Source organism: Phyllobates terribilis, unplaced genomic scaffold, assembly GCF_046119375.1.
Source record: "Phyllobates terribilis strain yellow unplaced genomic scaffold, ASM4611937v1 Scaffold_4__5_contigs__length_816908805, whole genome shotgun sequence".
NCBI lineage: Eukaryota > Metazoa > Chordata > Amphibia > Anura > Dendrobatidae > Phyllobates > Phyllobates terribilis.
In genome coordinates this window covers 290933301-290949490 of record NW_027362764.1, presented here as the reverse complement: position 1 = coordinate 290949490, position 16190 = coordinate 290933301, and the positions used below count along the sequence as shown (strand labels likewise).

The following is a 16190-nucleotide window of genomic DNA, read 5'->3' as shown; positions in this document are numbered from 1 at the left end:
CTCTGAAACACGGCAGATATGTCAGAGAATACATTGAAAGACTGGCCCGGGACTCTAGGGACTAGTCCGATGATGTTGCTGGCCAGCATCTACCCGCCCCTCTCTAGTTTATTGACATGTCTGTCCATGTACACACTTGGCAGAAACCTTTTAATCTAATGGAGCAAGACGGGGAGAAGCCTACTGACCTGAAGCAGACTAGTCAGGTCTCTACCTATAGTTTCTGGTTGGCTTTTAAAACTTTATTTAACGTTATTTATTAGCCGCCACAGAGTTTCAGGATAAAACCTACCTGCCTGCAATCACACAGCCAGGCTCTGATTCGTAGCTTGAATTTAATGACCAGTTCCCATATTGCTGCTTACTTTATGTTCATGGTCAGTGTGTCTTTTTTTTTTCTTTTCCCTCTTGACACAGGTATTCTACATTTGGCATCTGGAGTTGTGGACCTGCTGCAGTACTTCTTCCCAGAGTCATTTGATCGCTTGCCACGTGACTGTGGTTTGTTTGATGGTCCAAAGCCAACGGTGCTTGATTCATGCTGTGTTAGTGATCTGGCAATATTATTACGCGGCAACAAAAGGAAGACACAACCAATCGAATTTGGAGCACATCAGGTTATAAATGATTAATATTAAGCCTTTTGTTCATAAAAGAAATAATGCCTAGAAATTGCCATTTGCAATGGTAAATTCAGAAAAGGTCAGAAATGTGGAATGCAAATGGTAAAAAAGGCAAACAGTTATCTAAATTTTTTTTTTATGAATGTTGAAAACTATGGGGGAATTAACGAAGACTGGCGTTTTAAAGGGGTACTCTGGTGAGATAAAAATGTATTTCCATCTACATTCTGCCTAAAACCTAAAGCTACAAAGGATGATATCCCTATTCCTGTTCTTGCATGTAACGTCCTGTGATTTCACTGCTTCTCACTGTGATATCACATCACTGCTTCTGCTCTCGAGTGCTCCACCACCCGTCTGAGATGCTATGTCCGAGATCAGGAAGCATGGCTTGCTGCTTATGCAAGCCAGCACCTTGACCAAGACATATCGAACCCACACACAGCCAGTCTCTCCTCACTCTAATTCTGCACTGCCTGCCTGCACCCTCACCGCTTGTATACGACCTGTCAAGGAGCCTGGAGTGAGAGCTGGTGAAGAAGCAAGAGCGAAATGACAGCTCACATACAAGCTTTGAAGGTGCAGCCAGATAGGCAATACAGAATGAGAGTTGAAGGGGGGAATCAAACCCGAACAGAGACTGTGATGAGCCTTGGTCTGGGGGCTGGCTTGCAAAACCAGCAGGACCATAAGCCATAGCCCATAATCTGTGACATGTTGTCTCAGACGGGAGGAGGATTGTTGGCAATGCCCCTCCCACAAAGCCCAACCCGCTGAAGAAAAAAGTGGTGAGCGCTTCTTAAAACCAAACTACATTGAGGCAATAAAGATCATTTAAAGGGAACCTGTCACTAGGTTTCCCCAATATAAAGTACAACCACCACCTTTTAAGGCCTCTTTTAAGACCCCAGTCCCCTCTGCATAGCACAAAAAATACCTTTTATTATACCCAGATACAGTGCAGTCTGGTGTGATCTGGCGCCTCCTCTCATGCAATGCCATCCTGCTTCTCTGCTTCATGTGGATGACACGTCCTACGTCATCCAAACAGTGTCCCCCATTGCACTCCTGCGCAGGTGCTCTTCTCTCTACCCTGAGTCCAGAGACGCCCATCGGACCAGACCGCACTTATTGTGGATATAATAAAAGGTCTTTTTTATGCTATGCAGAGGGGATTGGGGACTTGCATACTAGAATACTGTAAAACAGGCCTGAAAGGTGGTGACTGTACTTTACTTTGAGAAAACCTGGTGACAGTTTCCTTTTAAATCAAGAAATTTAATTCTTATCCTTATTATGTAAGATATTTTAAAGGAACTTGTCATGTCCAGAAATGCCATTTTTATGTGCAAAGGAAGGGTTAATCTGCAGATATTAAAATCATGTTAAGCTGCCTTGCTGGAGCAACAGCTACAGGGAGAAAATGCACTTACATCCACCATGTGGCCACTGGTTTCCAGCCATTGGGGCATGGAGCAGTTGCTCCAAATAATGTTCCTAAATCACATATTTGTTTTCAGAGTAAGGTCCACAGATGAATCTATTTTACTATATTAATGTTGTTACATAGGTTAAAAAAAGACTTAGGTCCATCAAGTTCATTGTACATTTTGTTACTTAACTATAACCCACAATACTATTTGTACTGAGGAAATCATCCAGCACTTGTATAAAATCTGTTAGTGTCGGCCATTACTACCTCTTGTGGTAGGGCATTCCAGAGTCTGACTGCTTTAACTGTAAAGAACCCTTTCCTATTTACATGCCAGAATCTCCTTTCTTCCACCCATAATGAGTGCCCCCTGGTCCTTAGTATGGTCTTTGGAAGGAATAAGTCATGTGCTAGTACTATGTACTGACCATACATACATTTATGCATGTAAATAAGATCTCCTCTGAGATGTTGTAACTTACTTTGGACTTTGTAACTTAACCCTTCTTCTCATTTATTTTTAGGTGATTTTGGTTGTAAATGACAAAGCCAAAGACAATATCCCAGAAGAATTGAGCCTTGCCCTTGTTCTGACAATTTATGAGGCAAAAGGCTTGGAGTTTGATGATGTACTTCTGTACAATTTCTTTACGGACTCTGAGGTATCCAGGCTCTCCTTTAATACCCTTCTAAAATGTCTATAGAGTTTTTCCTGTGTTTTAAATCAACATGCAGTGTAAATGTACATCCTAAAGCATACGGTATACCGTATTCTGGCATTAGACTCCTATTTATACTTCATAAGAGATTTGTCATTCAGTGGTGCTAGCATGTAGTTTTGTGCTTGTTTTTTCAGGCTTCCAAGGAGTGGAGATTAATTTCTTCCTTTAATCCAGCACCTTTAAAAAAATATGGGAATCAGCCTCTTCTAGAAGTTCCTTTAGAGAGTGCTTGTAATTCGGCTCATAGACCATTGGATGTAGATCCACAAATGCACAAGGTACTTTAAAATAACTAATTTGTATTATAAGCCTTTAGTATAGATTATAGTGCAAAAAAATATCCGATAAAGGAGTATATAGAGAAGAATAACAAGTCGCGGAGTGTTGCTAGTTTAAAAATGTGAATGTGAGGACAATATGATATCATCCCACCACGGTGACCCTATTTGGGACCGTCCTAACCTCTAGTATTAAAACCTTACCATACAGCTCTGGGAAAACTAAGAGACCACTGAACAGTTTTCTGCTGGAAAGACTGGTGGAAAGCATGCCAAGACAAATGAAAGCTGTGATAAAAAATCATGGTTAGTCCACTAAATATTGCCAAATATTGATTTCACAGTTAAAACATGAGTAATTTGAGGTCTGAAAGCAGTTTCTTAGTATTTTGATGCTTTATCATTTGCTACAAATAAATTCAAAATTTTTAGCTTTGAATTTTGGAGACATTTTGTCAGTAGTTTATAGACTAAAACAACAATGTACATTTTACTCAAAAATATACCTATAAAGAGAAAAATCAGAGAAAATGAAAATTTTGCAGTGGTCTCTTAATTTTTGCCAGAGCTGTATGTCAAAATGACACAAGTGTGAATAAGGGCCTGGCTTTTATGTTTTTTTTTTATCAAAATTATGTTAATCACGCACCCTATATTACTTTCATGCACTATTGCATGAACTATTGAGATAAGAAATGGCAGCTGCTACTGATAAGATTCTATATAGACTGAAGGAGGAGGGAGGAGCTGTCTCTAGCTCCTCTCATCTACATATAATCTTATCAGTAGCAGCTCTCATCTCCTATCTCAGTAATGGGAAAGTGTCTTCACTGAATACAGATTTCACCTCAGAATTGAGAATTTTGATAACTGACCAATTTTGTCAGAGAAAGAAGCAGATTTTTCTGATAAGATATTACAAAGTTGTTTATATTCATGGGAACTATTGATTTATGAAATAAAAATTAAAATGACGGTTACTCTTTAAGTGTTGTTGCCATCCCCTACTTGGTCATATTATGGTGAAAGCACCACTCAGAGTGCCGGAAGAACCTTCAAATCACTCTGGACATGCTGAACTGCTTTGGTTGGCAGGGCTGTGGAGTCGTAAGCCAAACCTCCTACTCCTCAATTTCCATAACTCCGACTCCATGATTCTGACTCCCTCATACATGGCTCATGTTTAAGTGATAAATTTACTGTAGCACAGATTCATCTCAGCTAAAAATCTAGATCCTTAGATCAGGAATAGACAGACCTTTATAGGACACTTCATAACTCTCCCAAATTCTTATGAAAAATATTCCCCACAAACTGCATTAAACTACTGGACCCAATTTATTATATATTTTAGGAATTGGAGTTGGTCCATTTTATTCCGACTCCACCAAAATGGACTCCGACTCCACAGCCCTGTTGGTAGGATTTGGAATGGTTGATTATTATCCATTCTCCCGTATATGCTTCTATACTACACTGGCCAGAGTTTTTGTTCTATTGTAAAAATTCCTTTCCCTCCAACAACCCGACTTGTCCCTTTTGGACCGCAAACCAATCTCAGTCCGGCTCTACATGTGAGTTCTGGGTCTCCTCGTTTCCTCTGTGAAAGAGTTTAGAAACGCCCAGTTTCACACTTTCAGTGAGCTATTCTGTCCCAGTGTAACAAGAACAGACCTTCTCTGGAGCAGACTGTACTCATTCCCCTATCATTCTCTGTCATGGCTACAATCCTACCGTCTCCAATCCCCCTCTCATTCCCTTAGCATTTTCCTCTTTTTAAGATCTTCTCTGTCGGGGTCCTCTCTTTCACTCAAATTAGGTCTGCTTCATTTTATGTCGTTGCTGTTGAAGTTGTGATAGCAGGGGCAAAAAAAGCGGTTTTTAGAGTGAGTTATCCAGACTATGCAAAAGGCGAGAAAAATAAAACCTCTTTCTACATTTATCACGGAATGTGGAAAACTCTTTTTTTTCATTGGTGTGAGGACTGAAAACTCAAACCTTGCCTTTTCCCTTGCATAGCTATATTTCCAGCTCGGACCTACAGTAGCAACCAGAAGTTTTGGTTTTTTTTTTTTTTTTTTAAAGTGCGGTTACTTCTGTCTGGTTGTTGTGATGCCATTTGCCTTGTGATTTTTAGTAAACCAGAAGCAAATGGTTGTCAGCTACAGTAGTGTTCAAAATAATAGCAGTCCAATATGACTAACCAGATTAATTACTGTTTTTGGTATAAAATTATATTCTCACATGTCAAACTATTTACCAGTTGGTGCAGTAGATTGTAAGAAAACCAACAGACTCCGCATTCATGATCTGCATGTTTTTGAGTTTGTGTATTTAAATAATTAATTTGAAAGTGGGTGTGTTCAAAATAATAGCAGCGTGGAGGTCAATTAGTGAGGTCAATCATTCTATGAAGAAACAAGTGTGAATCAGGTGGCCATTATTTAAGGGTGAAGCCTGCACATGTTGTGCATGCATTTCTCCTTGAAAGCCTAAGAAACATGGGTCGCTATAGACATTGTTCAGAAGAACAAAGTACTTTGAAGAAAAAGTTGATTGGAGAGGGTAAAACGTATAATGAAGTGCAGACAATGATACGCTGTTCAGCTGAAATGATCTCCAATGCCTTAAAATGGAAAGCAAAACCAGAGAGTTGTGGAAGAAAACGGAAGACTACTATTAAAATGGATCGAGGAATGGCAAAGGCTCAGCCAATGATCAGCTCCAGGATGATCAAAGGCATTCTCAAGTTACCTGTGAGTACTGTGACAGTTAGATGCCTGTGTCCCCGCAAGGTCCCACTGTTATACTGAAGCGGATACAATTTGACAAAGAACACATCAACTGGCCTAAAGAGAAATGGAGAAACATTTTGTGCACTGATTAAAGTAAAATTGTTCTTTTTGGGGTCCAAGGACCGCAGACAGTTCGTCAGACGACCCCCAAACTCTGCATTCAAGCCACAGTACACTCTGAAAACAGTGAAGCATGGTGGTGCAAGCATCATGATATGGGCATGTTTCTCTTACTATGGTGCCAGACCTATTTACCGCATACCAGGGATCATGGACCAGTTTGCATATATTAAAATACTTGAAGAGGTTATGTTGCCTTACGCTGAAGAGGATATGCCCTTGAAATGGATGTTTCAACAAGACAACGACCCTAAACACACCAGTAAACAAGCAAAATCTTGGTTCCAGTCCAACAAAATTGAGGTTATGGATTGGCCAGCCCAATTCCCGAACCTTAATCAGATAGAATACTTGTGGGGTGACATTAAAAATGCATTTTCTGAGGCAAATCCAGCAAATGCCAAAATATTGGGGGATGTAGTCAGTCAAAGCATCCTGGGCTGGAATAACAGTAGACAGGTGCCAGAAGTTGGTTGACTCTATGCAACATAGATGTGAAGCAGTTCTAAAAAACTGTGGGTATACAACTAAATTATAGGTTAGTGATTCACAGGATTGCCAAATCCTCATAAAAGAGAGTATACATTGTGAGTTTATTTTATAAACTGTTCATTTTTTATTTTCTGTAAAGTAGTTAAAAATTCTATACATTTCTCTTCATGTTTTGAATTAGAAAACAGTGTGCAATGTTCCCAATGCATGTAAATAAAAACTAGTATAAAGATTTTGTTCTTAACTCATGTTTTTTAACACACTGATATTATTTTGAACACTACTGTATAAGGAAGAAAATTTCATAAGTAAGTTGGGGCCCGTACCCATAGCAATAAAGATGATTTTTTTGCAGATTTGCAAATGGAATGGAGCAAGATCCTTAAAGATGTCTTGAATACCCTAGTGGCTTCAATGCTCCGTCGGTGTAGTACAGTAATTAAAGCAAGAGGTTATGCTACAAAATACTAAGTTATGGCATTGTAAATAATGATTTATTCTCTATGTTGTGATCAATAAAGAGTATGTGCAAAACTTTTGGCAGTCAGTTTTCTTTAATTAAATGACCATACCTATATTCAAAAGCATTTTGGTTAAAATTTAAGGTCTTGCATGATGACCATTTCATGCACTTTCAATTCATCACCAGGAATATGGCATCACAACAACCAGACAGAAGTAATCACACTTTAAAAAAAAATGCTAAACTTTTAGTCGCAACTGTAAGGGACAGATCTTTGCCATCTCTATTTTAATCTAGTGTCCATTGCCCTTTTAAATCAGACGTGTGCACCTTCTTAAAAAGAGTGGGTCATGCAGCCCCTCCTTTATTATCAATCCACAACACCTTTGGATCTGTTTGGTCATTGGGGTACTGCATGCCTCTCTGCAGTATGTCTTTACTTCTGTTCTCTTGGAGAAAAAAAAAAACAATGGCCATTACCTCTGTTAGGCAAATGTTAGAGTTTGCAACTTTGTCCTGAAAACGCCCTTCCAAGGATTTTCAGCAGAATAATGTAGTCCTTCAACACATACCCAAAGTGTTATAGGCATTTTTCTTTAACAAGGATATCATTTTACCTTCTTTTTGCCCTTACTGTTTGCACCTCAGAGAAGTTATTTCATACTTTAAACACGGTCCAAGTACTGCACATCTACCTCTCTCCAACCTCCTCTTTCCAGCAGTTGGACTCCCTTCTTCCAGAGGGTCTTAGGCAAAGGTCAACCGTTAACGAGGAATACCTATCGACTGGCAAAATGCCACCCTTCTTTGTGACAGCCCATCATACTCTGGTGGTGGGGGCGTCATGACAGTAGTCCACCTGGTAGCAATCAGGAGGAAATCTTGTTACTGTGGTCTGTAACTAATGGATCTTATTTCTAGCCTTTATATTGTAGGGACCATTTAATCATTTATATCCTAGTTTTCTCAAAGAGTAAAGAAGTTTCAGTATCACTGTTGGTAATAAAATTGTTGGGTTGTTTTAGCTTTATATCATTGACCAGGTAGGTGCTAATGTTAATGTTTTGTTTTAAATGATTTAATGCCTTTTACCCATTTACATTTCTTTTTCTTTAGGTTTTCCTTTGCATTTATAACTTTCTAATTAATTGTGTTTTCAGTGCACTAGTTAATCAGATTGTAGTATTCTAATCTAACATATATCATTTTTTTAATGTAGATGCTAAATGGAGAACTGAAACAATTATATACAGCTATAACTAGAGCCAGAGTCAACCTATGGATATTTGATGAAAACCATGAGAAGCGAGCCCCTGCATTTGATTACTTTGTGAAAGGGAATTTAGTTCATGTGGTCCAGACAGATAAAAACAAAGGTATGTTAATGCTGAAATATTGTTTTGGAATCAAAATTAAATTAAAATGCCAAGTTTTTTTTCGATGTTCTAATCAATTTTCATTTTTTTTATGCTATGAAGGAAAAAAAAATACGTTTATTGCTATTTTTACATCAAAGCGAATTGCTTGAACAGAATTTCTTAATATAAACTAATCATCAGAACTGTCCCTTGGGAGCTGGGGTGTGGACATGTATTTCCAAGGCAGCCAGCACATGTACAGTGATCTGAAGTTTACTGGCTTAATCTTCATCTTTGCACTCCGCATGTGGTGGTTGCCGCCCAAAGCTGACTTGAAATGGCAAATCCCAGACAAAGGGGCCAGTCACTGTGACTATTTGAGCGAGAGGCCTCATTTTGTCCACTGAGAGGTAATGCTCCCGCAAGTAGGCAATATGCCTACTTCCAGCCACATTCTGACTAGACGTGTGTGGCTGTCGGCCTCGCTCAATTCTCCTTTTTATCTGCTATACCACGACCCCAGGGTGGAAATATGTGAGCAGTCACTCCCACCCATCTTTGACTACTCGTAAACCCGGCCCTGATACACCCTATTAACTCTCTCAGCACTATATGTGCTGGAGCCTGCTTTCCCGGGCTTACATCATCGAAGCTACCAACCTTGATGATACAGATCTCCCCTCAAGGACCTATCCAGCGGCCATCTTCTCCTTCTATGTAATATATATTAAATTACTATGTTTCGACATTTCTGAGCTTTTCTTTTACAATACAAGTTGCAGATGTTTTTCTACTTTTTCTTTCTTTTGTTGGTTTGTTAGACCATTTTGTGGTATCATTGATGAAATTAGTAATTTTCCAAGATTTTAGGTTTATTTATTTTTAGATATTTATACCACACAGTGCACACTGTAAAACTAATATGGTCGGACAGATGGAGCCTCCTTCCTTTATTTCTCTCTTAGAACCCGTGGCTGAATTTAAAGGTTATGCTGTTGTAATCAGTATTATTCTAGAAGAAGCCCAACTATGCGTATTAGTCAATCTCCTGCAGCTGATTACATGGGTTCCTATGTGATCAGCATGACTTGGATATCCATCACAGAGCTTTTATAAACATGCACTCATGACCGATATAGAAGTTATACAGCGTCAAGGGATTAAAAGTCTATATTTTTCTTAAATAATATATTTAGCTAAACATTTGTATGGTGCAAATTAGAAAATACATTTTAATTATTTGACTGGTCATGTGGGAGAGTAAATAATAGCCATTAGATGATGATTAAACTAAATGATTATTGATCCCCATACGCATTAAAGTTTGCAGAACCCATCAGTTTTGGCGGTAACGCTCGATCATCATGATGTGTATAGGAGCTTTCCAACCAGTCATCATTTTTCTTTTTCCTCCATATGGGAGAATAGGGAGAGATAGCTTTTGTCTGCCAAACAAGCACTTGGCAAATAGTAATCAAAGGTGTACAGGGACCTTTAGTCTGTTTTTTTATGAAATGTTACAATAATTCCTATCCTCATTCTCTTATTTAGAGGGCAAAAGAAAACTTTGAAATTGGAGTCCAAAAATAATTCAGTAGAAAAATGATTTTTATTAGTTAATTCAGGTATAGACAAGAGTTACAAACAAGGGGATGTTTAAAACCAATGTGAAAAGGGGGTATCAAAGCAGGAGTACAAAAATAGAGAATACATGATCACAGTTCCAGCAACACAATTTACATAAAGCATGATTACATTCATTGTATACATGATTCATACATTAAATTCATATGTTGATTCAATAAAGTGCAAGTGCCTATATAATATAAATGGATCATATATCAATTATTAGTAACTAACTATAATGGTATAACCTAAAATTGAATCATACTGTGCAAAAACATGCTGGGTTAGCTATATTCAATCAAATGCATGAATATATATATGGTATAGTAGTGCACAACACTGTTGAATAGATTATACCCATGTGCTGTCACTAAGGATATGATAACGTGAAGCAAAATGTGAGCATGTCAAAGGGTCAGGGCAGGAAGCCGAAACGCGCGTTGGGGTGAGCGCCATTGAGGAGTGGAATTTGCACTGGCTCTATTTTAAGTACACATTACCCTTTGACATGCCCATGCTTTGGTTCATGTTCTCATACCCTTAGTGACAGCACATGAGTATAATCTATTCAATAGAATATATATATATATATATATCTGTGAAAACCGACGTATTTACACCCACACATATACTCTTGTTATTTATTTAGGTAATAATATGCTCTCTCTTTTTTTTCTCACCAGATCTTGATGATAACATGTTTGTGAAAACATCCACTAAAAAGGAATGGATCTCTCAAGGAGATTACTATGCAAGCCACCAGTGTTGGAAGGTAGTTATATTAAAGAAGTAGCTACTAGAGATCATTTTGTTAATATAATCTATATAAATTAAATTTTTAAAAAAAGGAAAACCGTTGCATAAATAGGTGTGTCCAAACGTTTGTCCTGTACTGTACATCATATGCTGAACTCAGGAACTTTGAAATGAAGTTTGAGGCAAGGGGCATTGTGTTGTGCTGCTCTTCTACCATAAATTTATGAATAGATTGATAACTGGGTGTTATTCTCCAATAAATAACTCATTTCTGAAAAAGTAACAAATTGGTAATTCCATTCCCCAGGTGAACAAGGAGTGTCCCTACACTAACAAGTGACACAGTGTAGACCGTCTAGGGACACACTGGGGCAGTCAGTGCGCTTGGACAGTCTACACTGTTAGTCTCTTGTTAGTGTAGGGACACTCCTTGTTCACATTGTTTACCCATTTGTAAATTTATTCAGATATTTGTTATTATTTATAGAATACAAGTATGTATATAAACTATTATGTCATTAGATCTGACCTCTTTTAAAGGGTTTGCCGACTTTATCTTTATTTTAACATATTTGTAAGTGCGACAATTTCATGTCCATTACCCATATAAGTATATTTCCTCCTGCACTTGTTAGCCCAGCCTTCCTCGCGGACTGCATCATCTGTCAGCCTCCCCTAATGAATAAACACTGTGCATAAGAAAGCAGTTTTTCAGGTAAAGAAGCCCATGGACAGTCTGCTCCTCCTTCAGTTGCCATTATAAGAAGAGTAGTGCTGTGTAGTCTGTGAGGGATGGGGCTTCAACAATCTGTAAAGCTTATACATTAGTAGGTGCCACCAAATCATGTCCCCAACATATTTATAAAAAATAACCATAGTGAATAACCCCTTTAAATACAAAAGTTTCCAGACAGTGTATGATTTAAATGATTTTAACAGAATAAATGGTGAATGATGTCCTTTTAAGACAATTTAGAGATGTACACCTTTTAAAAGAAATGTTGTATGTTTTCAGGTTGCTGCAAAGTGTTACCAAAAAGGTGGCGCAGCGGAAAAAGAGAAGCTTGCATTTGCCAATGATGAAGTATTAAATCTGCAGACAAAGAAAGCCAATGCAAAGTAGGCATCAATACTTTATTTCTGCCTCCGCTTCAGGCTTTTGACAGCCATGGAACAATCTTTTCTATATATTTTTTTTTACCCCGCAGGGTAAAACCTTTGGAGTACTTAAAGCTCGCCAAGACCTATCTGGAATGTAGGGAACCAAAGCTGTCCCTCAAGTGCCTAATGAGGGCCAAAGAATTTAACCTCTGTGCAGATCTTTGCAAGCGGCTGGAAAAGGTATTACTGCTTTCTAGTTGGGTGATTCACGCTCTTTTACAGATTATCAAGGAAAGATATGCTGTCCATGAGTGTTAATGTTAAAAATGATTTGTATATAGACTGTATTTACATCATATAGTTTTGAGATAATTTATCCCATTTCTCTGCAAAAGAAACATATGTTGCACTTTAATAAATACAGTAGGAGTCTATTATGTCTCTAAATCAGAGCCATGTTTGTGCAAAATATGATCACTCTTGTCAAATCTTCCACCTCTGCGATACCCTATGAGTAATTAGGAGGCGTCTGACAAATAATGTCTACCTAACAGTTTGTGAAAGCCTGCATTAAATGATAAAGATGGTTTTCTGAAAACATCGAAAAGACCCATCAGGAAATGAACACTGGTGTCAAATTTAGGGATAAGAGGATGAGGTTGTGGTGTATCCAAATAACAGATAAATGCTCGTGCGCACCCGCTTTTCAGATTTATGAGAACTAGAAGTTCTTCTCCACTGAAAATCGGATCTATCCTGAATGTACGTGGGGGTCCCAGGTACTGTGACATTTTGTGATATATAAATGACATGGCACTTGTCTTTAAAGAGGACATTTCACTTGCATTATTTAAATTAATTTGAGTACCGTCTCATCCACTGATTTTGGAAGCGTTATACTTTTATCTAATGTGCTCATCTATTCCAAAGTTATGTGCCCCAGTAATAATTATGCAAATTTTCCCTTCAACAACTGGGCGTATACCACAGAACCTATCTGGGTTCGGCCATGTTTGATTGGCTAGCGTTAGAGGAGAGAAAGCAAACGTCCTCAGAAAAGTTCTGTGGTATAAAGTTACTTGGTTTTAGGGAAAACTTGCATAACTTTTGGAACAGAGGGGTACAGGTGAAAAAGAAAAATCTTTCCAGAATCGGTGAAGGAGAACCAATTGAAAGAGCTACTATGTTTTAAAATAAAAACAAAACAGTTAAATGTCCTCTTTAATTTGAAAACCTGTTTAAAGCCATGTCAACATGTGTTCCAAATTACAAAAAACAAGTGGCCATCATCATAAGAGGTGTGCTGCCTATGTGTATAAAGAAGACAATGTATGAAGAAAGAAAAAAGTTCTATAACAATTAAAGGGAATTTTTCACCAGATTTTTGCCACATAATCTGCTCCAACATTATGCTGCTCTCAGAGACCATGATTCCAGTGATGTATCACTTACTCTGCTACTTAATCTAGTTTTGATAAAATCACTGTTTTATCAGCAGATTATCCTGAGAGGACTAGTTAAAACTGCTGCCATCTGAATGTTGAGCTCTGTATAACCTCACCCCCACCACTGATTGGCAGTATTCTGTATATACTGTACGTGGTCAGAAAGCTGCAAATGAGTGGTGTAGGCAGAGTTATACAGAGCTCCGCATTTAGCTAACTACTAAATGTGCAGAAGAGAAAACAGGGACTTTATCAAAACTGAAGCAAGCAGTTAGTGACACATCTCTGAAATCAGGATCTCTGCCACTACATGTTGCTCTCAGATGGGGTAGCAAAAACCAGGTGACAGATTCCCTGTAAGGAGCATATCACAACACATACATCAATATAAAACATTTATTGATAATGGTAGCAAAAATGTAATCATGACACATGATGGCTAAAACATTTAAAAGAAAACCGATGGTCTAAAATAAATACCAAAAAATAAGTACCAGTAATGATTATAATAAAAAATTATAAACCCACCAATGGAAAGAATTAATAAATAGAATATCAATTATATAACTACCATGTGCACAAAGGTGCCAGTCCAGGCATGTATGAAGTGCATATTTTAAATCAATATAATCAAAATGTAAAAATATTCCTACTGGTTGCACAGTACCAAAACAAAACCGTAAACAGAAATCCTTAGCCTTGTACAGGCGTTAGCTTAAAAATATAGACCCTAGCTACTTCAGACACCACTCAGCTAGTCCCACAAAACCGTTATCATCCGTAGCAACCAGTGATACTTGCAGTTTGGTGCCTGTGCAGTCTCTTAGAGAGAGATTCTGGCTTGTCTCTCTCTTTAGCTCCAACACAATCCAATATGCTCAGCTTCCCCCCAGCAGACTGAGAGCTCCCAAATGAATATATGCCCTGGTTCTTAGTCAGGCGCATCTAATCAAGATTTAACCCAGTCCTACCAAGCTTTCCTACACCATGTACGTGAAAAACAAAATTATATGTTAACCAACAAGGAACCCATATTAGAAAATGCTAATACTCAAAATAATGAACATAAAAGCCAATATAGGCAATGAGGGTACTTGCCAAGGAACCCAACAGGAACATAGTGTAACAACGGCATTGACCACCTACACAGAAATGCTGTCATCATCTAAATACCTTAGGAACAAGTGGGTGACTCTCTGAGGTGTAGGTAGAAATCCAGCACTGCAGCAATCCTCTAAACTTTTACTCCACTGGTTTTTGCAATGACTGTGATTTATTTATAGAATACTGGGCAACATATTAGTCATTTTGACTATATTAAACAAATTTAATAAAATCTTTAGTGATACAGTGAAAAGATCAGGCGGATGTCTACTTTACACAGATACTGTGTACCTGATTCATTATTGCTTCTGTTTGTCCAGTTTTTTTTTTTTTGCCTATTTTTCATTTGTCCCTTTTTTTTTAAATCTATTTTGTGCTTTTTCCTGCTTTTTTTTTTTTTTTTTAAATATTTTTGAGGGGTTTGAGGTTTCCAGATATTTTCAGCTGATTCATTAATTGCGACTTTTTAAAAAGTCTCAAATTTCTTGAAGATGTACTCCAGTCTCCCTGCCCCCCCTTTTTGATTTTTATGTGTATCTCATTTTTTTACACAAATTTTGCAACAGTTTAGCTTTAATGTGAGTTTTAGCACTAAATGAATCACAAAAAAACTAAAGACAAATATACTGTATAAAGAACACTTTTTTATTTTTGTGTAAAATTTATGTTCCACGTGTGGCATTTTGAAGAATTTGGTGAATACCACAAGACAAAAAAAAACAAAAATCTAGGGGTTTTCAAAAAAGAACAATGCGGCTCTCCTCTAAGGTAGTATCTCCAGAATAAAAAGTGGGTGAAAGAGTAACCTATACTGCTCACCTGGACAGGTTGTACACAGCACTGCGTGTGAGCCAGACTTGATAAAGCCGGGGTTGATCACATACTCCATATCAAATAAATTCCAGGAAAGGTAAAAAAAAATATCAAGGGTAGATGATTGCAACTGGACCTATGCGTTTTGGTAGTAAGCCTTATTCGTAGTCTGAATTTATTAAATGCATTAATAAATGTTACATTTTATATATACTTATCTGGGATGATCTTTTCAATGCTGGATCTTCTCCCCTGCCGCCTCATAATGTCCATGTTGCTCTGACACAATCCGTGTGAATCTTCCCAACACTCGGGAGCTTGATTATCCAGTTTGGTGAGCTGACAATTTCCATGTATTTATACCGATTTCAATATGATCTGTATAAGCCAATTACCCTGTGGAATCTGGAGATGGAAACGATTTTGCCATACACACTACCAGTTTTGTGCCCTATTGTGCTCCACTGTGAACGCTGATCTCTGACTACCAATGTACAAGACCAGCCTAATGACAGTTCGGCTTCAACACACATCGCTGAATAAAATGCTCCACTACTGTTGAAACATATCCATCAGGCAATTGCATTATTTCTCATGGCACCGATCTATCCTCGATACTTTACTTTACATTACCTTTCATGGAAAAAAGAAAAATGACTTTAGAAAAAAAAAAAATATATGAATCGGCCGTATATGTGTAAAGTATCTGTGATATAGATGTATTGTAATATCGAAGTAGGATATTTTTATTCTATAAATGAACTATCGGTACTTGTGTAGGGGACATATAATGAATCCTGTTACTAAGCTGAGTATTTGAAACTACTTCTTTATGTTTCAGACCAAGGATGCAGCATTCTTCTACAAAAAAGCACAGGACAATAAAGCTGCTGCCCAACTGTTCGAACAAGTTGGAGATTTTGAAGCAGCGCTGAACTTGTATTACCGTGATAAGATGTATGAAGAAGCTGCTGATGCATTGAAAAGGTGCAAGGCTATTTTGATTTCTGATAGCTTTAAAATCTGTATTCAGCACTTAAAATAATTTTGGCTTTACATTGT

The 16190-nt window shown here is 37.8% G+C and overlaps 1 protein-coding gene across 2 annotated transcripts in view; it reads left to right on the top strand.

Moving 5' to 3' along the window:
* Positions 1-16190, top strand: part of TRANK1 (tetratricopeptide repeat and ankyrin repeat containing 1) — a 101104-nt gene that overhangs the window by 71346 nt on the left and 13568 nt on the right. For both annotated transcript variants that reach the window (XM_073678297.1, XM_073678296.1), the window contains exons 14-21: positions 418-617; positions 2580-2717; positions 2912-3055; positions 8145-8301; positions 10593-10681; positions 11681-11784; positions 11874-12006; positions 15970-16115. In XM_073678297.1, the coding sequence (XP_073534398.1) occupies positions 418-617; positions 2580-2717; positions 2912-3055; positions 8145-8301; positions 10593-10681; positions 11681-11784; positions 11874-12006; positions 15970-16115 (1111 nt within the window). The remainder of the gene's footprint in view (positions 1-417; positions 618-2579; positions 2718-2911; positions 3056-8144; positions 8302-10592; positions 10682-11680; positions 11785-11873; positions 12007-15969; positions 16116-16190) is intronic.